The sequence below is a fragment of the Ranitomeya imitator genome, chromosome 4, assembly GCF_032444005.1.
Source record: "Ranitomeya imitator isolate aRanImi1 chromosome 4, aRanImi1.pri, whole genome shotgun sequence".
In the NCBI taxonomy this organism is placed as follows: Eukaryota; Metazoa; Chordata; class Amphibia; order Anura; family Dendrobatidae; genus Ranitomeya; species Ranitomeya imitator.
In genome coordinates this window covers 398,152,326-398,177,909 of record NC_091285.1, presented here as the reverse complement: position 1 = coordinate 398,177,909, position 25,584 = coordinate 398,152,326, and the positions used below count along the sequence as shown (strand labels likewise).

The 25,584-nt window shown below is 48.3% G+C and overlaps 1 protein-coding gene across 3 annotated transcripts in view; it reads left to right on the top strand.

Annotated features, from left to right (window-relative positions):
• The window catches only part of FBH1 (F-box DNA helicase 1), a 194,405-nt gene that overhangs the window by 126,398 nt on the left and 42,423 nt on the right, over nt 1-25,584 (top strand). For all 3 annotated transcript variants that reach the window (XM_069765329.1, XM_069765328.1, XM_069765326.1), the window contains one exon: nt 23,598-23,685. In XM_069765329.1, coding sequence (XP_069621430.1) covers nt 23,598-23,685 — 88 coding nt within the window. The remainder of the gene's footprint in view (nt 1-23,597; nt 23,686-25,584) is intronic.

Below are 25,584 nucleotides of genomic sequence, written 5' to 3'. Positions count from 1 at the left end.
TTAACGTTGTTACTTATGACTTTTGTGTTTGAAACTGTTAAACTGTAAAGCGCTGCGGAATATGTTGGCGCTATATAAATAAAGATTATTATTATTATTATTATATTCATGTCCTCCGATATGTCTACATCTCCCCCACCATTGTCTGTTGTTTTTTTAGGAGAGACGTGTGAGATCTGTGATTCTTTTGGGGAGGAACTATTTTTGTGCGGTGTTTGCGACATTGCTGATCTGGTGTTCCTTGTTTGAAGTGGTTGGTTTAAGAATCGATCCATGTCCTCTATAGGAGGTTCCTTGTGTAAGCTTATGGGTTGTCCAGAAGTCTTCTTAGTTTTTACCCATATGTATCTGCTGCTATTAATTGCCCGTGGTAGTGTTCAGGGGAGCATGGGGGTGCAGCGGTCACCACATCAGACAAAGCCCCCCATCAGCAAGCCCCCTCCGAGGTGCATTAGTTATGATCTTGAGGTTAGTGGGGCATATACAATGTCCTGGACTAGGAAAAGGAACCTTTAGTTGTTATACACAATTCCAGTACTAGGTGTCACCAGAGGTCTGGGCTTGTAAGTTATAGGCTTGTTACACGGTGTGCTACAGTTCTTTTTTCTGATAATAATGTAAATAAAGCACAATGACAACCCTGTAAGGAGCTATGGTAGGGTGGTTGCACCGCTTCTGCAGCAAGGATGACAAGCAAAACAATATGCAGGAGTGCCAGGTAACTTATGCACGTCCGCCCTGAAATGGTGCTTCTTTACGAGGAGTCCCGTCCCCAAAATGGCGTCCACCCTCTCAATGGCGGGAAACCAATCCACACTGGCGGCACAATGGTGGGTACCCTGGGGAGGTTCTCCTATCCCACCTTTAGCAGTCCTACCTTCCCTGTCCTCTTCTTTAGTGAGGTGCGCACTTCAGGGTTTTCCCAGCAGGGGTTCCAGGATGTTCGCGGCGCGCTCTCTCTGTGAGTGCACACCGCGCCTGCCGAGCCTCCTCGAGCCGTCCGCAGAGCCTGAGGGGATCAGTGGAGCGCAGCCCGCGCACTCCACAGGGACTCACCCGCAGGGGCTCCGACCAAGCACGGCCGCGGCGTTCTCCCCGCAGATCCTCACCGCGCCCAGACCGCCGAGCCGCACCGTGCCCCCTGCAGAGCCTGATGGAACCGGTGGAGCGCGGACCGCGCACTTCTCTGGGATTCACCCGCGGGGATTCTAACTGGGCTCGCCTGCGATGTTCTTTCGGCGGGCGCCGCAGGGAATCCAAGGGCGGGAGGGTCCCCTCTTCACTGCCCCCTCAGTTCGGCTGGGGTCCGCGGGCCTCCCACAACCGCCGCTCACCTCGTCCTGCACCGCCTGCTGTGTCAGTCTGTGCCCGGAGTGGAGAACTGTAGGGCCGCTCCAAGCCCGTGGGTCCGGTGCAACGGCTCCTCGTGGATGGGGGATCACCCGCTGGGGGTCTCCCTTAGTCCATATGTAATTGCCCACTAAAATTTGGTGGTCCACGTTTGTGTAGGGTCTGGGGGAAGACCTTTTTCCTCCTTTTTGCTGGAGGAGCTCTCCACCATGCGTCCTTCTTCTCTGGCTGCTAGACACGCCCCCTCTGAAAAAAAATTTTCATAATAAACGCATGAGCATAAACAATACGAACGCATGCAAAAACCCATGCAAATGTTGATTTTTTTTTATCCGCCATGCGGTTGCGTACAAAATGCTGCGGACTCCACCGCAAATGTGAACCTAGCCTAAAATTTGCTCTTCAACACTTGTAGAGAATGCATCTGACTGAACTGCCTGCTACTTTCTGCACTTATGAGACACTTCTTCCCCACCTCCTTGCCTCCTAAACTCTATTCCACTCTGGAAAAAAAAAAGCTCAAATCTGTCTTGGTCAAGACAACCTGGATTGCCAGCACAGTGAGGTATCAGGTTACACCTCCTATTCTATATGGAGAAGAAAATGGAAGGAGTAGTTAGTAGCATTCAGCACAAGGTCATATGGACCTGCAACTTCAAGCAACCTTCCAGCTCACTCCAGTGCTAGACGCACAGTTGTACTGGGGTACAGTGTCTTACTGCTTCCACCGGTGTGCGACAGAGAATGAAGAGCAAGAATCCCATGTCTCTATTTATTGTGTATGGATGACATGGCAGCCAGTCTCTGGCCACTAAGTCTGCAGAGAGGAAAACAGGTGATAAATTCAGAATACAAATCGTATAATGACCAGAAATAGTGTGATTTCTCAGTCGCCCATGACAGCACTACCAGAGAGAAGGGATCTGCCCTTCAGGGACAGGAAACCTACAGGATAAAACGGCGGTACCTCTCCCCTGCATCAGTTTGGTTTCCTGTCCCTGACGGGGAACCTACAAGGATCGGTACCTGTGATATCCGAAGACCAACCGAGGAGTCCGGAGCCGGCCAGTCTGAGTTCTGGCAGCGGGGATGCCCCTGCCACGGCTGGTGCGGTGTCCGAAGCCGCCACTGCTAAGACCGATGAGTCTGGAGAGTGAGCGGAGGGAAGCGCAGCCGCCACTCCAGATAGGAGAAAGGGGCTTCCGGGACCTGGTGCGCACGAGGAGGCCGGGACTTCCAAGATGGACGCCGCACTGGAAATGGTAAACCACTTCCGTTTCCGGGCATGCGCAGTGAGTGCATAAGGTGCACCAAGATGGCACTGCCCCGGAACCACAATGCTTCATTTCCAAGTCCCTCACAGCGTGCGCATGCGCAGAAGAAAGAAAGAAGAAAAAAAAAAGAGAAAGCGCTTCCTCAGCAATGCAGCCACAGGGGGAGGGGCTGCTAATAGGCACGATGCTTAAAAAAAGCAGTGGGAAAGGGAGCTCTTTGCTGCATGCCTTCCCAAGGTAGTACCATGGAAGACAGCGACCAGCAGCTCCAGCCGACGGATCTCACGATACAGGATCCTACCCCTCCTCCAGAACCGGTACCTATGGCTGCGTCAGATTGGTGAGTGATCTTTGTGAAAGTTCACTGTTGTAATTGGGGTTTCCTCTTCTCCGTTTATCTTAGGCAAGGAAGAAAACGGGGAAAACAAAACACAGAACCTGTCCCTTGTGCGAAAAAGCTTTACAGCAATACTGGGATAAGAAGTTGTGTGACTCCTGTATAGGACGAGTCCTTTGTGAGGAGACCCCAAACTTGGCTTCTGAGTTACGATCTGTAATTAAGTCAGAGGTAGAAACTGTGGTTAAATCCCGTAAAGGTGAAAATTATTAGGAAAGAACCTGTTGCTTACTCTCACTCTCACTCTTCCAGCATTGAGAGTAGAGACTCAGATACACGGGACTCCTCCCTCTCTTCCTCAGATACCGAGAGTGGAGGTCGTCATTGCTTCCCCCTAGATAAAGTTGACGTACTTGTAAAGGCAGTAACGTCGACTATGGGGTATTGGACCCTCGTCCTGACAAAACGGTCCAGGATATTATGTTTGGAGGACTATGCCAAAAAAAAAAAAGCGTAAAGTTTTTCCCCTTAATGAAAATATACAAGAGTTAATTAAAAACGAGTGGGAAAAACCAGAGAGTAAGAACTCATCGGTCCTTTCTATAAAAAGAAAATATCCCTTTGAAGAGGAGGCTTCTACTTCATGGGATAAAGCCCCCAAACTCGACGTTGCGGTAGCTAAGGCCTCAAAAAAATTTGCACTACCCTTTGAGGATATGGGAACTCTGAAAGATCCTCTTGATAAAAGAGCAGGTATTTTCATTAAAGGGGCCTGGGAGTTGGCAGGGGGATGTTTAAGACCAGCCATAGCAGCTGCTTGCACGTCACGATCCCTATTGATTTGGGTTGCCAGCTTAGAGAAACAGCTGAGGGATGGGATGCCTAAAAATAAAGTATTAGAATCTATCCCTATGATAAGAGGAGCAGTGGTGTTTTTGTTCATCGGCCGACTCAATTAAACTAGCATCTAAATCTGCAGCCCTTTCGAATGCGGCACTGAGAACATTATGGCTAAAGAGTTGGCCAGGTGACCTACAAACTAAGCAAAAACTTTGTTCAATCCCATGTGAGGGCAAGTTTCTTTTTGGAGAGACTCTGGATGATATCCTGCAGAAAGCAGGTGACAAGAAGAAAAGGGTTCCTCAACCTGGGTCCAACATTCACTAAACGGCCCTTTCGGAATATGAATTTTTTTAGGAAAAGGCCACCAAGGGAGCAAAATAGATGGGATGATGGGAAAAGAGACAAGGGGTTCCTTTTCGGTAATTCCTCACGGGATAGAACCCCCTCCCCCCCCAGGTGACATCTCTCCCAGGGTGGGAGGGAGATTGTCTCCGTTCCTCCTGGCCTGGGAGAAAATTTCAACCAGCCCTTTGATACTAAACTTAATAAAAATGGGGCTTCAAAAAGACTTTCTATCCCTACCCCCCCCCCCCCCCATATCCCCCTACCGGAACCATGTGGTAACACCGCTGAGTTCCTCTCCCCAACAACAAGAAGCTTTAGAACTAGAAATCGGAGGGAGGGGATTTTACTCCCCATTATTCCTGGTTTCCAAGCCAGACGGGTCCTTCCGGACTATAATAAACTTACGGAAGTTAAACACTCATGTTGGGAACCAGAGATTCAAAATGGAGTCAATAAAGTCAACAATAAAAAACTTGTTTCCAAACTGTTTTATGATAGTACTGGATCTCAGCGACGCGTATTATCACATCCCCATCCACAAGAACTCTCAAAAATTCCTCAGACTGGCAGTAGTCATGAAAGGAGAGATAAGGGAATACCAATACAGAGCTCTTCCCTTTGGCATTTCAATTGCGCCCCGCATTTTCACCAAACTGATAGCGGAGATGATGGCCCATCTGAGAGAGAAAGACATCTTGATTGTTCCATATTTGGACGACTTTCTGACTGTGAGCAATTCGGCCAAGCTCTGCCGTCAACAATGCGACAGAGTGATAGATACTATAAAAAAAAATTTAGTCTGGCTTGTAAACCTTCAAAAATCAAAACTAGAACCAACCAGGGTTCAGGAATTTTTGGGTCTCACCTTGGACTCTATTTCTCAGGAATGTCGCCTCCCAGTCCAGAAAAGACAAAAGATGATAAATCTAGTGTCAGAAGCTCGCTCAAACCCTTCCATGACTCTGAGAAAGGCGATGCCATTACTGGGGTTCCTCTCTGCTTGCCTTCCAGCAGTTCAAGAAGTTGTCCACTACTATAAAGTTTTTTTTTTTTTTTTTCTTCATAAATCTTGCTATTATGTGCCACTGAAAACATCTACTGTGTTTATTTTAGCAATATTACCTTTTATCATGCTGTAGCAGCACATCTTCAGTGCTGGATTCAACTCTCATGGGGTTAATCGACAACTTCCTTTCTCCTGAGTTATTGTGCTCTAATACTACAAGTTCCATGATGCTTTGCACTGCCCCTAAACCCGAACCTACCACACCCACTCCAAAAACACACCCAAACCCCTCCCTCCTCTCCCTCCTCTCTCTTCAAAAAGATTTGTGATGTCATTTCTGTCCAACTCCTCTTTTACATTTGTCCAACCCACACTCCATTACACACAGAGATAGATAGATAGATAGATAGATAGATAGATAGATAGATAGATAGATAGATAGATAGATAGATAGATATACAGACACAGACCGATAGATAGAATTAGATAGATGTGGGATGGATAGATAGATAGATACATACAGATATATCTATATATCTATTTCCATAGATATGTCCATATCAATGTTTCTAAACCCCTTCACCCCTGGAGCTTTTTTCGTTTATCGCTCCCCTTCTTTCCAGAGCCATAATGTTTCCGTCAATATGGCCATGTGAGGGCTTATCTTTTGCGGGACAAGTTCTACTTTTGAACGACACCATTGGTTTTAGCATGTCGTATCACAGAAAATGTGAAAAAAATTCAAAGTGCGATGAAATTGCAAAAAAAGTGCAACCCCACACTTGTTTTTTGCTTGCCTTTTTGCTAGGTTCACTAAATGCTAAGACTGTGTGCACACATTGCGGATTTGATTGCAGATCCGCAGCGTTTTTTGCCGTACGGAATTGCATTAAATCCACAACCAATGTAAATCTATGGGAGCCGCAGACTTGTGCACATTCTGCAGAAAAGGCCGCACCGAAACGCAGCTTTTTTTTTTCTCCGCAGCATGTCACTTCTTTTGTGCCGAACTGCAGCGTTTCTGCACCCTTAAGCCGGAGTCACACTACAGTGAGATACGGCCGAGTCTCGCAGGTTAAATACAAGCTCTGGCACCGGCACTCTGGAGCGGAGCGTGCGGCCGCATAGCAATACATGGAGCCGCACGCTCCGCTCCGGAGTGCCGGTGCTAGAGCTTGTATTTAACCTGCGAGACTCGGCCGTATCTCACTGTAGTGTGACTCCGGCCTTAGACTTTCGTTGAGATGTAAAAAATATCTGCAGTTTTGTTGCGGATGTGGGTCCGAGAAACGCTGCAGTTCAGGAGGAGGGAAGTGTGTGGGCGGTGACCAGGGCCGGACAGGCCATCGGGCACTTCTGGCAAATGCCAGAAGGGCCGGTGCCAGTAGTGGGCCGCTGCACTCTTTCCCCCCTACTCCCGCCAGTGCTGCCGCCGCATTTAACTATACCAGCGTCTATGACGCCGGTATAGTTCAATGCAATGATGGAGGAGAGAGCGTCTGCTGACGCTCCCTCTCCCATCATTCCCCGCTCTGCCTCTGACACTGTGGGTGCGCGATGACGTCATTTCATCGCCCACCTGCTGTGTCCCGGGCAGACTGCCGCTGCGGAGACAGGAGCAGCGCGGGCAAGAGGAAAGGTGAGGAGAGTATTTTTTTTTTTACTGGACTGTGGAGCCATTATCGTGGGGATGAGATGTGGGTTGTGCTGTATATACCACTGTGTGGGCTGTGCTGTGTATACTACTACGCGGGCTGTGCTGTATACTACTACACGGGCTGTGCTGTATACTACTACTACTACGCGGGCTGTGCTATATTATGCAGGCTCTGCTATATACTATGCAGGTTGTGCTATATTATATGCAAGCTTGGATATATACTATGGGAGGTATATTATATTCTATGGGGGAGGCCGTGTTATATACTATGTGGCTGTGTTATATACTATTGCGGGGGTATATTCTATTCTATGGGGGAGGCTGTCTTATATACTATGGGGGGTATATTCTATGGGGGAGGCTGTCTTATATACTAGGGGGGGTATATTATATTCTATGGGGGAGGCTGTCTTATATACTATGGGAGACTGCATTATATTCTATGGGGGCTACATTATATATTATGGGGAGGTGGGCTGCATTATATTCTATGGGGGGCTGTATTAGATTTTATGAGGGATGATTGCATCATAATCTTTGATGGGGCTGCAGTATATTCTATGGGGAGGTGGGCTGCATTCTATTCGGGGCTACATTATATTCTATGGGGGGCTGTATTATATTTATATTCTATGAGGGGTGATTGCATCATACTCTATGGGGGGGCTGCATTATATTCTTTGGGGGGTTACATTATACTCTGGGGTGGCTGCATTATAGTCAGCAAATTCAGATGTAAGGCTACTTTCACACTTGCGTTGGTATGAGGCCGTCGCAAACCGTCGGCCAGACGTACCGACGGACGTTATGCTAAATTTAGCACAACGTCGGCAGCGGATGCAGTTTTACAACGCATCCGCTGCCCATTGTGATGAGCATGGAGGAGGGGGCGGAGTTCCAGCCACGCATGCGCAGCCGGAAATGGCAGACACGTCGCACCAAAAAAGTTACATTGAACTTTTTTTGTGCGTCGCTTCCGCCAAACCACGACGGATCCATTGCACGAAGGATGCGACATGTGGCCAGCTGTCGCGATCCGTCGCTAATACAAGTCTATAGGTACAAAACGCATCCTGCGAGCACATTTGCAGGATCTGTTTTTTTTCGCCGGATCTTTTTTTTTCCGCTGTATCCTTTTTTTTACACCTGATCGTTTTTTTCCGCCAGATCTGTTTTTTTCTCATAGTTGTATTAGCGCCGGAGTGCGCCTGATGGCCACACGTTTCATCCGTTTTTTGCTAGATCCGTCGCTGCGCATTTTTTCGATGTATCGAAAAACCGTTCCTCTGTATGTGTTTTCCGTCTGGCGAAAACAGCTTTTTTGACGGATCCTGCAAAAAACGGATTAAACGTGTGGCCATCAGGCGCAATCCGGCGCTAATACAACTCTATGAGAAAAAACAGATCTGGCAGGAAAAAAAACAATCCGGTGCAAAAAAAACGGATCCTGCAAATGTGCTTGCAGGATGCGTTTTACCCATAGACTTATATTAGCGACGGATCGTGACGGATGGCCAGACGTCGCCTCCGTCGTGCAACGGATCCGTCGTGTTTTGGCGGACCGTCGGCACGAAAAAACGTTCAAGTGAAAGTTTTTTTGGGCCGTCGCGCCCGCCATTTTCTACCGCGCATGCGCGGCAGAAACTCCGCCCCCTCCTCCCCGCACTTCAGAATGGGCAATGGATGCGTTGAAAAACTGCATCCGCTGCCCACGTCGTGCACAAATTTCACAATGTGCGTCAGTACGTCGGCCCGACGCATAGCGACAGATCCGTAACGACGCAAGAGTGAAAGAGGCCTTAATGAGCGTTGAATTTTAAAAAAAAGAGAAAAAAACGGCGTGGGCTCCCGCGCAATTTTCTGCGCCAGAGGGGGAAAGCCGACGGCCGGGGGCCAATATTTGTAGCCTGCTATGAATACCAGCCCGCAGCTGTGTGCGTAGGGGGACCCCCCCCAAAAAAAAAAAATGATGTGGGGTCCCCCTATATTTTAGAGCCAGAAAGGCTACGCAGACAGCTGCGGGCTGATATTCATAGCCTAGAGAGGGGCCATGGATATTGCCCCCCCCTCCGCCCCCCCGGCTACAAATACCAGTCCGCAGCCGCCCCAGAAATGGCGCATCTGTAAGATGCGCCAATTCCGGCACTTAGCCCCTCTCTTCCCTTCTAGCGGTGGGATATGGGGTAATAAGGGGTTAATGTCCCACGACTATCTCCCCTATAGAACAGTGACATCGGGTGATGTCACTGCTCTATAGGACCCTCAGTGACACACTGACAGGAGATGCACTGCTCCTGCAGTGCATCACTGAGGTTACTCTAGTTCACTGGTCTCACTTTATGGCATTTGCTGCGTGGGAAAATGTCTCACCCAGCAATGCCAATAGTGAGACTAGGGACTATTTTCTCACAGGGGCGTAGGAAAACCTTGTGTGGAATACATGATGGAAGGATACCTTCCATCATTGTGTTCCTGGAGCCCCTGGAGAGTGGCCGCATCAGCTGATGCTCCTGCTCTCCACTGGGAGATCGTTCGTGGGACACTCGTTTTAATTGGATTTCTGCGGATCAGGGAGTATATTGTTTGTTTATTATTTTAATATTTTTTACAGGTGACAATGGCTTCGGGGAATAAAGTGACAAGTGATGGTGAGTATGTACTCTGTTATATGTACTGTATGTATGTTGTATGTATGTATGTACTGTGCATGGTGCATGTCGTCGCATGGTGCATGTAGCATGGTGTCGCATGGTGCATGTCGCCGCATGTTGCATGTCGCCGCATGGTGCATGTCGTTGCATGGTGCATGTCACATGTCGGTGCATGATGGTGCATGTCGGCGCATGTCGTCGCATGGCGCATGTCACCGCATGGCGCATGTCACCGCATGGTGCATGTTGTCGCATGGTGCATGTAGCATGTTGTCGCATGGTGCATGTAGCATGTTGTCGCATGGTGCATGTAGCATGTTGTCGCATGGTGCATGTAGCATGTCGTCGCATGGTGCATGTCGCCGCATGGTGCATGTCGGCGCATGTCACATGTCGGCGCATGACGTCGCATGATGCATGTCGTCACATGGTGCATGTAGCATGATGGCGCATGTCGTCGCATGGCGCCGCATGGCACATGTCACCACATGGTGCATGTCACATGACGTCGCATGGTGCATGTTGTCGCATGGTGCATGTCGTCGCATGGCGCATGTCCCGCATGGTGCATGTCGTCGCATGGTGCATGTTGTCGCATGGTGCATGTCGCATGTGTTGAATGTTGTCACATGTTACGTCACATGGTGTGTGTTGTATGTATGTACTGTGTTGTTTTTTTTTTTACATTCAACACATTAGCCGGATGATGGGACTACTACTGTCCTATCATTGGCTAATGTGTTACTCGCTGTCACTGTAGCAGGCAGAGCCCGATGGGACTTGTAGTCCCATCGGACGATGCCTGCACACAGAGATGCCGCCACCGCACACTCCAGCACCTTCGGCACAGACCCCTGCTGTTGCACCGGCCGCTGCCACGACACCGTCCGCCGACGATGACGCACCGGCCACCGCTGCAGCAGCCGCCGCCGACACGGCACCGGCCGCCGCCAATGCACCGACCGCCGACGCAACGGCCAACGCACCAGCCGCCGATGCACCGTCCGCCGACACGGCACCGGACGCCGACGACGATCCACCGGCCGCACATCCTGGCATATGAGCGCGGCCGGCCAGCAGATCCTAGCACAGCCCCGCCCGCAGCACAGCCCCGCCCGCCCCCCAGCACAGCCCCGCAGGCAGCACACAGCCACGCCCACAGCCCAGTCACTCTTGAGTGACTGCTGTCTGTGGAGCCTGGTTACCGTTGTAAATGTAAAAAAACAAACACTACATACTTACATTCCCGGTGTCTGGTCATGTCCCTCGGCTTCAGCTTCCCGCACTGACTGGTGAGCGCCGGCCAGCCGTAAAGCACAGCACAGCGGTGACGTCACCGCTGTACTTTACGGCCGGCGCTCAGTCAGTGCTGGAAGCTGAAGGCGAGGGACATGACCAGACACCGGGAATGTAAGTATGTAGTGTTTGTTTTTTTACATTTACAACGGTAACCAGGGTAAACATCGGGTTACTAAGCGCGGCCCTGCGCTTAGTAACCAGATGTTTACCCGGGGACTTCAGGATCGTTGGTCGCTGGAGAGCTGTCTGTGTGACAGCTCTCCAGCAACCAAACAGCGACGCTGCAGCGATCGACATCGTTGTCGGTATCGCTGCAGCGTCGCTTAGTGTGACGGTACCTTAAATGTAGCCACTATTCATTCCCTAGCTTGGTGGATGAATCCCAACAACCTATCAAAAGGGATCCCCTGGGTGATAGAGGTATCTCGAATAGTTACCACAGACGCAAGTCCCACAGGGTGGGGAGCTCACCTACAAAACAGGGTCACTCAGGGGGTATGGACAAGTCAGGAACTCGGGGCTTCCTTAAACCAAAAAGAACTATGGGCAGTGAGTCATGCATTACTGTTTTTTTTTTTTTTTCAAGACAAATTACAAGGGCATCATGTCTGAGTATTTTCTGACAAGATTAGTAGTAGCCTACCTAAACCACCAGGGGGGGACAGGTCTCAAACACTAATGAAAACGACCTCTGAAATTTTCAGCCTAGCACAGAACAAATTCCTATCCCTTTCAGCCATACACATAAACAGAGTAGAGAACCAGAAAGTGGACTTCCTAAGCCGTACCCAATTAAAACAAGGGGAATGGTCTCTAAATCAGGACATCTTCGACAAAATTACAGATCTGTGGGGAATCCCTGTAATAGACCTCTTTGCAGACATGCACAACAGGAAGATGAAAACCTTTTGTTCCCTAGACCCCAGGGGGAATCCTCAAGCTGTAGATGCATTCACGATTCCTTGGACACAGAGTCTTGTGTATGCCTTTCCTCCAACTATCCTCATCCCAGCAGTTCTGCGAAAAGTCAGGGAGGACAGAACCAGGCGGTCACAGATCCCTGGGTTCTTCTGGATCTTCCGGACCTCCCTTTCACAGGGACCGGTGTTCCACCCTCAGTCAGAAAATCTCCACCTGACAGCGTGGAATTTGAAAGGGCACTATTGAAGGAAAGGGGGTTTTCTAACAAGTTAGTTTCTACACTAATGAAAAGTAGAAAACCTGTGACTAGGGTTGAGCGAAACGGGTCGAACATTTTCAAAAGTCGCCGACTTTTGACAAAGTCGGGTTTCATGAAACCCGATCCGACCCCTGTGCGGGGTCGGCCATGCGGTACGCGACTTTCGCGCCAAAGTCGCGTTTCAATGACGCGAAAAGCGCCATTTCTCAGCCAATGAAGGTAAACGCAGAGTGTGGGCAGCGTGATGACATAGGTCCTGGTCCCCACCATCTTAGAGAAGGGCATTGCAGTGATTGGCTTGCTGTCTGCGGCGTCACAGGGGCTATAAAGGGGCGTTCCCGCCGACCGCCATGTTACTGCTGCTGATCTGAGCCTAGGGAGAGGTTGCTGCCGCTTCATCAGAAGCAGGGATAGCGTTAGGCAGGGTCCATTAACCACCAAACCGCTTGTGCTGTAGCGATTTCCACTGCCCAACACCACCTTCGGTGTGCAGGGACAGTGGAAGCTACATTTTTTTTTTTTTTTTTTTTCCCCTCAGCGCTGTAGCTCATTGGGCTGCCCTAGAAGGCTCCCTGATAGCTGCATTGCTGTGTGTACGCCGCTGTGCAAACCAACTGCTTTTTTCAAAGCACAAATCCTCTTGTTCCTTCCTTTCTGCACAGCTATCTTGTTTGTTTGTCCACACTTTTTATTTAATTTGTGCATCAGTCCACTCCTTATTGCTGCCTGCCATACCTGGCTGAGATTACTGCAGGGAGATAGTAATTGAAGGACAGTTCCTTTTTTTTTTTGTGGGAGATTAAGATTGGCATTTTTTGCTTGATTTGGGTTCTAAAATCTACCTGAAAAAATCACTACATCAATCAGTGGGAGAAAAATATTAGCCTCAGGGCTTGTGTGCCACTCCTTACTCCTGTGTGTGCCATCTCTCAGTGGGCCATAGAAAGCCTATTTATTTTTTTGCTTGATTTGGGTTCCAAAATCTACCTGAAAAAATCAATAAATCAATCAGTGGGAGATTAATATTGGCCTTTGGGCTTGTGTGCCAGTCCTAAGCGTGCCATCTCTCTCTCTGATAGTGGGCCATAGAAAGCCTATTTATTATTTTTTTTATTGGGTTTATAAATTTTCCCTGGAAAAAAAAAAAAAAGTGGGAGATTAATATTGGCCTTTGGGCTTGTGTGCCAGTCCTGAGCGTGCCATCTCTCTCACAAATAGTGGGCCATAGAAAGCCTATTTATTTTTTTGGTTGATTTGGGTTCTAAATTCTACCTGAAAAAATCAATAAATCAATCAGTGGGAGATAAATATTGGCCTCTGGGCTTGTGTGCCACTCCTGACTCCTGTGTGCGTCCTCTCTCACTCAGTGGGCCCTAGAAAGCCTATTTTTTGTTTTATTTGTTTTCTAAATTCTCCCTGAAAAAATCATTTTATTTTATTTGTTTTCTAAATTCTCCCTGAAAAAATCATTTTATTTTATTTGGTTTCTAAATTATTCCTGAAAAAAATCATTTTTTTTTTTTTTTTCTAAAGTCTCCCTGAAAAAAAAAAAAAAAAACAAATCAGTGGGAGATTAATATTGCCCTTTCTGCTTGTGTGCCAGTCTTGACTCCTGGGTGTGCCATCTCTCTCTCTCCAATTGTGGGCCATAGAAAGCCTATTAATTTTTTTGCTTGATTTGGGTTCCAAAATCTACCTGAAAAAATCACTAAATCAATCAGTGGGAGATAAATATTGGCCTCTGGGCTTGTGTGCCACTCCTGACTCCTGTGTGCGTCCTCTCTCACTCAGTGGGCCCTAGAAAGCCTATTTTTTGTTTTATTTGTTTTCTAAATTCTCCCTGAAAAAATCATTTTATTTTATTTGGTTTCTAAATTCTTCCTTAAAAAATCATTTTTTTTTTTTTTTTTCTAAAGTCTCCTTTTTTAAAAAAAAAAAAACACAAATCAGTGGGAGATTAATATTTACATTTGCGCTTCAGTGACAGTCCTGCGTGTGTGGCATCTCTCTCATTTGTTGCCACCAACAACAGAGTGTGTAACATTGTGCCTGATTTTCGTTGTGGTCTCACCCACCTGTAAAGGGGTAGCTAAATCATACTGAAGTTATAGCTCACCGTGTAAGTTGTGTGACTGCAACAAATACCGTTAGTTTGGTAACGTTTTTAAAACAATGAGGAAGTCTGGTGGAAGAGGTCGTGGCCGGGGGCGTTCATTGTCAGCTGGTAATGAGGGTAGTGGTAGTGGTGGAGCATCAGGTGGTCGTGGGAAAAAAAATATTGCACCTAAGTCTGGAGCTGTGGAGCCAGGTTCGTCGTCTGGCTACACAAGGCCTCGAACGCTCCCTTTTCTGGGAGTAGGAAAACCGCTTTTAAAGCCGGAGCAGCAAGAGCAAGTTTTGGCTTATCTTGCTGACTCAGCCTCTAGCTCTTTTGCCTCCTCTCGTGAAACTGGTAAAAGTAAAAGCAGCGCGTCATTAGTGGATGTTCACGGTCAGGGACAAGTCGCTTCCTTGTCCTCTTCAGCAAAAGCAACAACAGAGAAGAATGCAGCAGGCGACACAACGGGTTACTCCATGGAGCTCTTTACACATACCGTCCCTGGCTTAGAAAGTGAAGCAGTTAACAGTCCATGCCCATTACAAGTTGAATCTGACATGGAGTGCACTGATGCACAGCCACAGCCAGGCTACTATGCTGGTCCTTTGACTCAGACCACAACATTGCCCTCGCAGGGTGCTGATCAAGAATCAGACCCTGATGAGACTATGTTGCCCCATCACGAACGCTATACCACCGACCGACAAGGTGACACAGACGAAGTTGCACACAAGCTACAAGAAGAGGTAATAGATGACCCAGTTCTTGACCCCGATTGGCAGCCATTGGGGGAACAGGGTGCAGGCGGCAGCAGTTCTGAAGCGGAGGAGGAGGGGCCGCAGCAGGCATCAACATCGCAACAGGTTCCATCTGCCGGGCCCGTATCTTGCCCAAAACGCGTGGCAAAGTCAAAACCTGTTGGAGGACAGCGTGGCCATCCGGTTAAAGCTCAGTCTGCAATGCCTGAAAAGGTATCCGATGCTAGAAAGAGTGCAGTCTGGCATTTTTTTTAAACAACATCCAATTGATCAGCGCAAAGTCATCTGTCAAAAATGTTCAACTACCTTAAGCAGAGGGCAGAATCTGAAAAGTCTCAATACAAGTTGCATGCATAGACATTTAACCACCATGCATTTGCAAGCTTGGACTAACTACCAAACGTCCCTTAAGGTTGTAGCACCCTCGGCCAATGAAGCTAGTCATCAACGCAACATCCCTTCCGGCAGTGTAGGGCCACCATTTTCTGCACCACCTGCAGTATCTGTGCAGGTTTCTTTGCCAGGCCAAAGAAGTCAGGGTCAGGGAATCACCAGTTTCGTAGTAGGAAACACTGCATCTAGGGCACCGGCGGCAACAATACCATCTCCCACCGTCTCTCAGTCTGCCATGTCCACCGGCACCCCCGCTAGTTCCACGATCTCCAGCTCTCCAGTCCAGCTCACCCTACATGAGACTATGGTTAGAAAAAGGAAGTACTTAGCCTCGCATCCGCGTACACAGGGTTTGAACGCCCACATAGCTAGACTAATCTCGTTAGAGATGATGCCCTACCGGTTAGTTGAAAGCGAAGCTTTCAAAGCCCTGATGGACTACGCTGTACCACGCTACGAGCTACCCAGTCGACACTTTTTTTCCAGAAAAGCCATCCCAGCGCTCCACCAGCATGTTAAAGAGCGCATCGTCCATGCACTCAGGCAATCTGTGAGCACAAAGGTGCACCTGACAACAGATGCATGGACCAGTAGGCATGGCCAGGGACGTTACGTGTCCATCACGGCACACTGGGTAAATGTGGTGGATGCAGGGTCCACAGGGGACAGCAAGTTTGGGACAGTTCTGCCTAGCCCACGGTTTAGGAAACAGTTGGCTGTAGCCATTCGCACCCCCTCCTCCTCCTCCTCGTCCTCCTGCAGAAGCGAGACCTCGTCCACAGACCGCAGTCGCACAACCACTCCATCCGCAGCTGCCACTGTTGCACACCAGGTCTCCCATTATGGGGCAGCTACTGGCAAACGTCAGCAGGCTGTATTGGCTATGAAGTGTTTGGGCGACAACAGACACACCGCTGAACTTCTGTCCGAGTTCTTGCAGAAAGAAACGCAGTCGTGGCTGGGCACTGTAGATCTTGAGGCAGGCAAGGTAGTGAGTGATAACGGAAGGAATTTCATGGCTGCCATCTCCATTTCCCAACTGAAACACATTCCTTGCCTGGCTCACACCTTAAACCTGGTGGTGCAGTGCTTCCTGAAAAGTTATCCGGGGTTATCCGACCTGCTCCTCAAAGTGCGTGGACTTTGCTCACATATCCGCCGTTCGCCCGTACACTCCAGCCGTATGCAGACCTATCAGCGTTCTTTGAACCTTCCCCAGCATCGCCTAATCATAGACGTTGCAACAAGGTGGAACTCAACACTGCACATGCTTCAGAGACTGTGTGAACAGAGACGGGCTGTTATGTTTTTGTGGGAGGATACACATACACGGGCAGGCAGTAGGATGGCAGACATGGAGTTGTCAGGTGTGCAGTGGTTGAAGATTCAAGACGTGTCAAGTCCTTCAGTGTTTTGAGGAATGCACACGGCTGGTTAGTGCAGACAACGCCATAATAAGCATGAGCATCCCCCTAATGCGTCTGCTGATGCAAAGTTTGACGCACATAAAGGATCAGGCGTCTGCAGCTGAGGAAGAGGAAAGCCTTGATGACAGTCAGCCATTGTCTGGCCAGGGCAGTGTACAGGACGAGGTAGCGGGCGAAGAGGAGGAGGAGGACGAGGAGGATGATGGGGATGATTATATTTTTAATGAGGAAGCTTTTCCGGGGCCAGTGGAAATTGTTGGCGCGGCAAGGCCGGGTTCTGGTTTTTGGAGGGACACAAGTGACGTGGATTTGCCTGAAACTGCCCCTCAACCAAGCACAACCACAGATTTGAGAACTGGAACTTTGGCCCACATGGCGGATTATGCCTTACGTATCCTCAAAAGGGACACACGCATAACAAAAATGATGAACGATGACGATTACTGGTTGGCCTGCCTCCTTGATCCTCGCTATAAAGGCAAATTGCAAAATATAATGCCACATGAGAACTTGGAACTAATATTAGCAACCAAACAATCAACTCTTGTTGACCGTTTGCTTCTGGCATTCCCTGCACACAGCGCCCGTGATCGTTCTAACACGAGCTGCAGGGGCCAGCAGACCAGAGGTGTTAGAGGGGCAGAAATCAGAAGTGTCGTTGGCCAGAGGGGTTTTCTGACCAGGTTGTGGAGTGATTTTGCTATGACCGCAGACAGGACAGGTACTGCAGCATCAATTCAAAGTGACAGGAGACAACATTTGTCCAGTATGGTTACTAACTATTTTTCATCCCTTATCGACGTTCTCCCTCAACCGTCATTCCCATTTGATTACTGGGCATCAAAATTAGACACCTGGCCAGAATTGGCAGAATATGCATTGCAGGAGCTTGCTTGCCCGGCAGCTAGTGTCCTATCAGAAAGAGTATTCAGTGCTGCAGGTTCAATACTAACAGAAAAAAGGACTCGTCTGGCTACCCAAAATGAAGATGATCTAACCTTCATTAAAATGAACCACAACTGGATTTCGAAATCTTTTGCCCCACCTTGCCCGGCTGACACCTAGCTTTCCTATGTAAAGGTCTTGACTATTCTGAACGACTTTTCCAATCTCGTAATTTGCAGCACCTGATTGTCCAGCATCCGACATGTTAACACCTCCCTAAATGGCCAAAGTCCCCACACGGGGCCGTGGTATCGCCACTTGGCGCCAGCACCCGTGAGAGTACTGTTTGTCTGAAGAGGTGGGTGTGCCCGCTTTTGGTCGACGGCACTGCCACTAGGTCCCTCATAGTACAATAAAGTGTCTGGCGGTGGTGGTGCGCACCCAACGTCAGACACACCGTTGTAATATGAGGGGCCCTGGGCCTGTACCGCCGGCCACAAGACAGTCCCCCCCCCCCCCCCCCCCAGGTCAAACAGTGCTCTACCACTTGCAAAATTTTCTCTCACAGCTCCACCAATGTTTAGTCTATGCGCTGACATCCTTCAATGCCTGGCACTGTCAATACCATTGTATTGACATTTTTCTTATGTTAGGCCTTCGAAGCCTGTCTGCGGTCACTCCTTCCACTAGGCCTCCACTGACCTGTCTACTGCTGCCCGGGTTCCCCTGGAACCAATTTTAAATTGCCCACAGCCAGCCCAATTTATTATGTTAGGGCTTCGAAGCCTGTCTGCGGTCCCTCCTTCCACTAGGCCTCCACTGACCTGTCTACTGCTGCCCGGGTTCCCCTGGAACCAATTTTAAATTGCCTACAGCCCGCCCAATTTATTATGTTAGGGCTTCGAAGCCTGTCTGCGGTCCCTCCTTCCACTAGGCCTCCACTGACCTGTCTACTGCCGCCCGTGTTCCCCTGGAACCAATTGTAAATTGCCTACAGCCAGGCCAATTTATTATGTTAGGGCTTCGAAGCCTGTCTGCGGTCCCTCCTTCCACTAGGCCTCCACTGACCTGTCTACTGCTGCCCGTGTTCCCCTGGAACCAATTGTAAATTGCCTACATCCCAATTTTTGTTATTTTAGGCCTTCGAAGCCTGTTTGCGGCCCGTTTTTCCACTACTACTACACTGACCAGGCCACTGCTGCCCGTTTTCCCCTGGAACCAATTTTAAATTGCCTACAGCCAGCCCAATTTATTATGTTAGGGCTTCGAAGCCTGTCTGCGGTCCCTCCTTCCACTAGGCCTCCACTGACCTGTCTACTGCCGCCCGGGTTCCCCTGGAACCAATTTTAAATTGCCTACAGCCAGCCCAATTTATTATGTTAGGGCTTCGAAGCCTGTCTGCGGTCCCTCCTTCCACTAGGCCTCCACTGACCTGTCTACTGCTGCCCGGGTTCCCCTGGAACCAATTTTAAATTGCCTACAGCCAGCCCAATTTATTATGTTAGGGCTTCGAAGCCTGTCTGCGGTCCCTCCTTCCACTAGGCCTCCACTGACCTGTCTACTGCTGCCCGTGTACCCCTTGAACCAACATCAGAAAATATAAAAATAAGTATTTTGCTTATAAAAAAGAAAATACTGGAGAGATATCAAATGCAGACATTTTATCATTAAAAACAAACTCATACAACAAAAATCTGGTACAGTACTAAAAATGGCCACCAGCTACAATAACTTTCTCCTGCAAGTAGTTAACTGAAAGTTTTTTTTTCAATTTAAAACACAGATATGGCATCCACCGAGTGTTGTCCTGTCGCGTCTTCTTTATATTATTGCCAAGAAGATGCAAAACAATGAAAATAATAAAATCATTATTTACCAAAAAAATAGAGTAAGTCAAAACAACATTGCAAATAAACATTCATTACAAATAAAGAAGCAGGGCGCGTCCGAGGGTGAGTATATACCTAATAAGAATATAATCACCCTCGGACGCGCCCTGCTTCTTTCCGACAGCCTTCCTTCCTAAGAATCAGCCCTTCCGTGGTGTAGAGAGAGGGCTTGTTACACTCCAAAGTGTTCCCCAGGTTGCCTTTCCTGAGCTTCGATCTTCATGCTCTCGTTTAGTAGTTGTTGGAAACTACACTGCATTAGGCCTACAAATTGGGTATGGGGTGTAGAGAGATGGTGTGTTCAACTCCAAGGTGTTCTCCAGGTTGCCTTTCCTGAGCTTCGATCTTCCGGCTCTCGTTTAGTAGTTCTTGGAAACTATGCTGCATTAGGCCTACAAATTGGGTATGGGGTGTAGAGAGATGGTGTGTTCCACTCCAAGGTGTTCCCCAGGTTTCCTCGCCAATGCTTCGATCTTCATGCTCTCGTTTAGTAGTTGTTGGAAACTACGCTGCATTAGGCCTACAAATTGGGTATGGGGTGTAGAGAGATGGTGTGTTCCACTCCAAGGTGTTCTCCAGGTTGCCTTTCCTGAGCTTCGATCTTCCGGCTCTCGTTTAGTAGTTGTTGGAAACTACGCTGCATTAGGCCTACAAATTGGGTATGGGGTGTAAAGAGATGGTGTGTTCCACTCCAAGGTGTTCCCCAGGTTTCCTCGCCAATGCTTCGATCTTCATGCTCTCGTTTAGTAGTTGTTGGAAACTACGCTGCATTAGGCCTACAAATTGGGTATGGGGGGTAGAGAGATGGTGTGTTCCACTCCAAGGTGTTCTCCAGGTTGCCTTTCCTGAGCTTCGATCTTCCGGCTCTCGTTTAGTAGTTGTTGGAAACTACGCTGCATTAGGCCTACAAATTGGGTATGGGGTGTAGAGAGATGGTGTGTTCCACTCCAAGGTGTTCCCCAGGTTTCCTCGCCAATGCTTCGATCTTCATGCTCTCGTTTAGTAGTTGTTGGAAACTACGCTGCATTAGGCCTACAAATTGGGTATGGGGTGTAGAGAGATGGTGTGTTCCACTCCAAGGTGTTCCCCAGGTTTCCTCGCCAATGCTTCGATCTTCATGCTCTCGTTTAGTAGTTGTTGGAAACTACGCTGCATTAGGCCTACAAATTGGGTATGGGGTGTAGAGAGATGGTGTGTTCCACTCCAAGGTGTTCTCCAGGTTGCCTTTCCTGAGCTTCGATCTTCCGGCTCTCGTTTAGTAGTTCTTGGAAACTACACTGCATTAGGCCTACAAATTGGGTATGGGGTGTAGAGAGATGGTGTGTTCCACTCCAAGGTGTTCTCCAGGTTGCCTTTCCTGAGCTTCGATCTTCCGGCTCTCGTTTAGTAGTTCTTGGAAACTACACTGCATTAGGCCTACAAATTGGGTATGGGGTGTAGAGAGATGGTGTGTTCCACTCCAAGGTGTTCTCCAGGTTGCCTTTCCTGAACTTCTATCTTCAGGCTCTCATTAAATTGTGGTTAAACGGAACAACTGCATTTGGCGTACTAGTTGGTTTGGGGCCTACTATCGGTGTCTGCCACTCCTTGCTGTTCTCCTGGTTTCCTGTCCTGAAATTCCGTTTTCAGGCGCTCTTTAAGTAGTTGTTAATGTTAGACTGCATTTGGCCTACTAGTTGGGTTGGGGCCTACTATCGGTGTCTGCCACTCCTTGCTGTTCTCCTCCACTGAACAAAACTGTGCCGCCTGTTTACTACGGTTGCCAATTTTGAACTGCATTTCGACTACTTACTGATTTGGGCCTACTCTCTGTGTCAGCCTCTCATTCCAGTTGTCCTCCACTGCAATGCCCCCTGGTTATTCCTGTGTTACCAATTTTGAACTGCATTTAGCCAACTTTATTCTTTGGGCCTATATCTGTGTTTCCTCCTCATCCTGCCCATTGCCCAGCCAGTGATAGATGAGTCTGCTGGTACATTGACCCATAACGCAACATTCCCCGTGCACGCTACACAACAACATTGTGACCCTGCTGAAAGTCAGGTTGCTCTTCCCGCATACCATACCACCTTACACGGGGACAAAGAGGAAGGTGCAGATGAAAGTGCAGGTTCCTTCATCAGGTGGGGGGAGGAATACTAGTTGGCGACGTCACTGGCACAGGGCCTCTCATAGTACGCAAAAGTGTTGCTGCCGGTGGGAGGCGCCCCCGCCGTGCAAACACACCGCTGTACTTTGAGGGGCCCTGTGCCAGTGCCAATGCCAACGAGTGGGCCCCCCCTGCTTGCTCAGGTTCACAGAACTTGCAAAGTTGAAATACTTACCTCTCCCTGCTCCACTGCCGTGACATGGTCCAGATTTCCTGGGCCCACTAATTACTTGAACCAGCCCTACCCACCACAACTTTAGCCAAATGACCCCCAATTTCAAATGCCTTCCAATTATTATAAGGTAAATTACGCTTGACAAGCTTCATTAAGAAGAATGGATGGTTTTGACATTAAAATGGGCACTCTAGGTGTTTTCCTGGCCCCCACTCGCTGCCGACTATGCTGCCCCATTGACTTGCATTGGGTTTCGTGTTTCGGTCGATCCCGACTTTACGTCATAATCGGCCGATTTCACTCAACCCGACTTTTGAGATAGTCGGGTTTCGCGAAACCCGGCTCGACTCTAAAAAGGTCAAGGTCGCTCAACTCTACCTGTGACCACAAAAATATATGGCAAAACCTGGAAAAAAATTTTGTCCTGCTCCGGGGTAAGGTTGCAAGACGGGGTTCCAGTTGCTGAAATATTAGAATTTCTACAAAAGGGGTTAGACCTAGGCGTTTTAGTAAGTACCTTAAAGGTACAGATAGCAGCTCTAGGAGCATTATACTGTGAAAACATAGCGGCAAACCCTTGGGTAATACGGTTTGTCAGAGCAGCCCCAAGGTCCAGACCAGTAACTAAACCTAGATTACCAACCTGGGATTTGAACTTAGTCTTGTCAGCTCTAACAGAATCCCCGTTTGAGCCTATAGAATCAATACCCCTTAGGATTCTTTCACTTAAAACGGCCCTCCTAATAGCCCTGACATCGGCCCGTAGGATAAGTGACCTCCAAGCCCTGTCTGCAAACCCTCCCTTTACACAAATCCTGGACGATAAGGTTATACTAAAAACAGACCCTGCCTATTTACCAAAAGTTGCGTCCACATTCCATAGGTCTCAGAAAATAATCCTTCCTTCCTTCTTTCCAGACCCTAGAAATATGAAGGAAGAGAAATTCCACACACTAGATGTGAGAAGGTGTCTAGTCCAATACATTAAAACCACCCAGCAGCACAGGAAGGAAGGGTCTCTTTTTATCTGCTTCCAGGGACCCAGAAAAGGACTCAGAGCCTCTAAGGGCACTATAGCTCGATGGGTAACAGACGAAATAGCCTTGGCGTACTCATCCACCGGGAACGCCGTTCCACAGGGACTGAAGGCCCCCTCCACAAGGGCTATGGTGACCTCCTGGGCCGAAAGGTCGGAGGTACCATTAGAGAAAATTTGTAAGGCGGCCACCTGGTCATCACCTTCAACCTTTTTCAGACACTACCGCTTAGACCTAGCCTCTTCATCTGACCTAACCTTCGGAAGAAGGGTTCTGCAGGCTGTGGTCCCTCCCTAAGCAACAATCTCTGCAATTCTCTCTGGTAGTGCTGTCATGGGCGACTGAGAAAAGCATAGTTACTTACCGATAACGGTATTTCTCAGAGCTCATGACAGCACCTGCTTATTCCCCCCCTCATCACGTGTGCGGTGAGCACATTATTTTGTGTGAAGTGGTTTCCATATGACACGGTGTTCACTTGTTAAGCAATATGATTAAGTTGTTTATTTTTTGTTGTTGTGACTAACCTGGAGGACCTCCGATGCTCTGTAAACAAAACTGATGCAGGGGAGAGGTACCGCCCTTTTATCCTATAGGTTTCCTGTCCCTGAAGGGCGGATCCCCTCTCTGGTGGTGCTGTCATGGGCTCTGAGAAATACCGTTATCGGTGAGTAACTACGACTTTTCTCATGTTCACACACACGACAGCTTATTCTGAAAAAATACCTGAAGTGATAGGCACGGCACAGGTTAATACAAATTTGCATATTCTAAGTTTTCCCAAATAAGGTTTTCTTATAAACTATTTTACACCTGAACTTTATTTTTATAACTTTTACAGTTTGCTGTGAGAGAAGCAGAAAAAATCTGGGAAAAAATGCAAAGCCTTGAAGAAACTCGTGAATACGCTTACAAAATGACCCATGATGGTAAGGTTTTTTGGTGAGGGGGTTCTCCTAGAATAGCATTAGGCTCACGCCCTCCATTTTTATAAAACCTGTCTATTGCTTTGCATTGTGCTGCTGGAGTTTGTAGATTATTTTATGCCATATATAAAACAGCTTGCATTTTTATTATGTGAAATGTCCGTGTATGCTGGAAACCATACTGTAATTAATGGGATTTTATGTAAAATTCTAATCATAGTAACTCTTTTTCTGATTTCAAGGGTATCTTGTTTATATAAGAAACCCAATATAAGCTACTAAGATTGAATTCTGGGAATATTATTTTTTAGCAGGGTTTTTTTCTCATAGTGTTAAAGGGAACCTGTCACCCCGTTTTTTCAAGATCAGCTACAAATACCATTAAATAGGGGCAGAGCTGTGCTTTAAATTAGTGTATTTTTGGAGCCTTTATTCCCCACCTATGCTGCTGAAATACCTTCGTAAAGTCGCCATTTTGGGCTGTCACTCACGCTGGTCAGGTCATATGGGCATGGTGACAGCGCTGTTTCTCCCCCAGATCTCCGTTGGTGGCGTAGTGGTGTGCGCATGTCCAACTGGCAAATCCACTGCGCAGCTTGAAGGAAAATAGCACGATCTGCTCTATTCAGCCGTTTATCGTGGGCGCGGCCATCTTTGTGAGGCCGCGCGTGCACAGATGGTTTTTCTCGGCTTCCCGGGGCTTCAGGAAAATGGCCGCGGGATGCCGCGCGTGCGCACATGGAGATCTCAGCGGCCATTTTCCTGAAGCCGAGTTCGCATCTCGGCTGCAGGAAAATGGCCACCACGATCGCCATCTGCACACGTGCGGCATCCCGCGGCCATTTTCCTGAAGCCCCGGGAAGCCGAGAAGAACCATCTGCGCACGTGCGGCCTCCTAAAGATGGCCACGCCCACCGATAAACGGCTGAATAGCGCAGATCGCGCTATTTTCCTTCAAGCTGCGCAGTGGATACGCTAGTTGGACATCCGCACACCACTACGCCACCAACGGAGATCTGGGGGAGAAACAGCGCTGTCACCATGCCCATATGACCTGACCAACGTGAGTGACAGCCCAAAACGGCGACTTTACAAAGGTATTTCGGCAGCATAGGTGGGGAATAAAGGCTCACAAAATACACTAATGTAAAGCACAGCTCTGCCCCTATTTGTTTATCAGATAGATTTTTATTATCCGCAAAGAATAAACAATCAGAATATTTCTCATGGCAATGTTTCATTAAACATTTACAGATAACTTTTTCCCCCCCGACCCAGAGCCCCCCCACCCTGCCCAACCCGAGACCTCAGCCAGAGCCACCCCACTTCCCATCATCATACAACCATTTGAATAAACATCCGTTATATTTCCATTGAATACTAGGTTCCCTATATTCTCATTTATCATCCTAATTCAAGTCCATCCACGGTTGCCACAGCTTGTGGAAGATGTCCAGCTTATTCCTTTTGGTGTAGATACTTTTCTCCAAAGTAAGTATATGCTCCGCTTGCTTAAGAAAGTCTCTTCTTGTTGGAGGTTCCTCTCTAATCCAAAATTTGGCGATCAATTTCCTAGCAATGAATAACAATCGTGCAATAGCTATTTTAAACATGTTGTCCGTAACAATTTCCTCCACATATCCCAATATGCAAGTCAGTGGAACCCTAGGGACAGAACATCCATACACCAGTTCAATACGATTTAAAACAACTATCCAGAAGGAGGACAGTCTAGGGCACTGCCACATCATATGCAATATCCCCGCCTGGGATTGTAAGCACCGAGGGCAGTCCGAGTTCTGCCTAAGCCCAGCCTTGAACAACCTGTCAGGGGTTCTATAGGCCCTATGGATTACGAATAACTGTGATAGCCTGCCTGGTTCACTCATTGATATCTTGGGC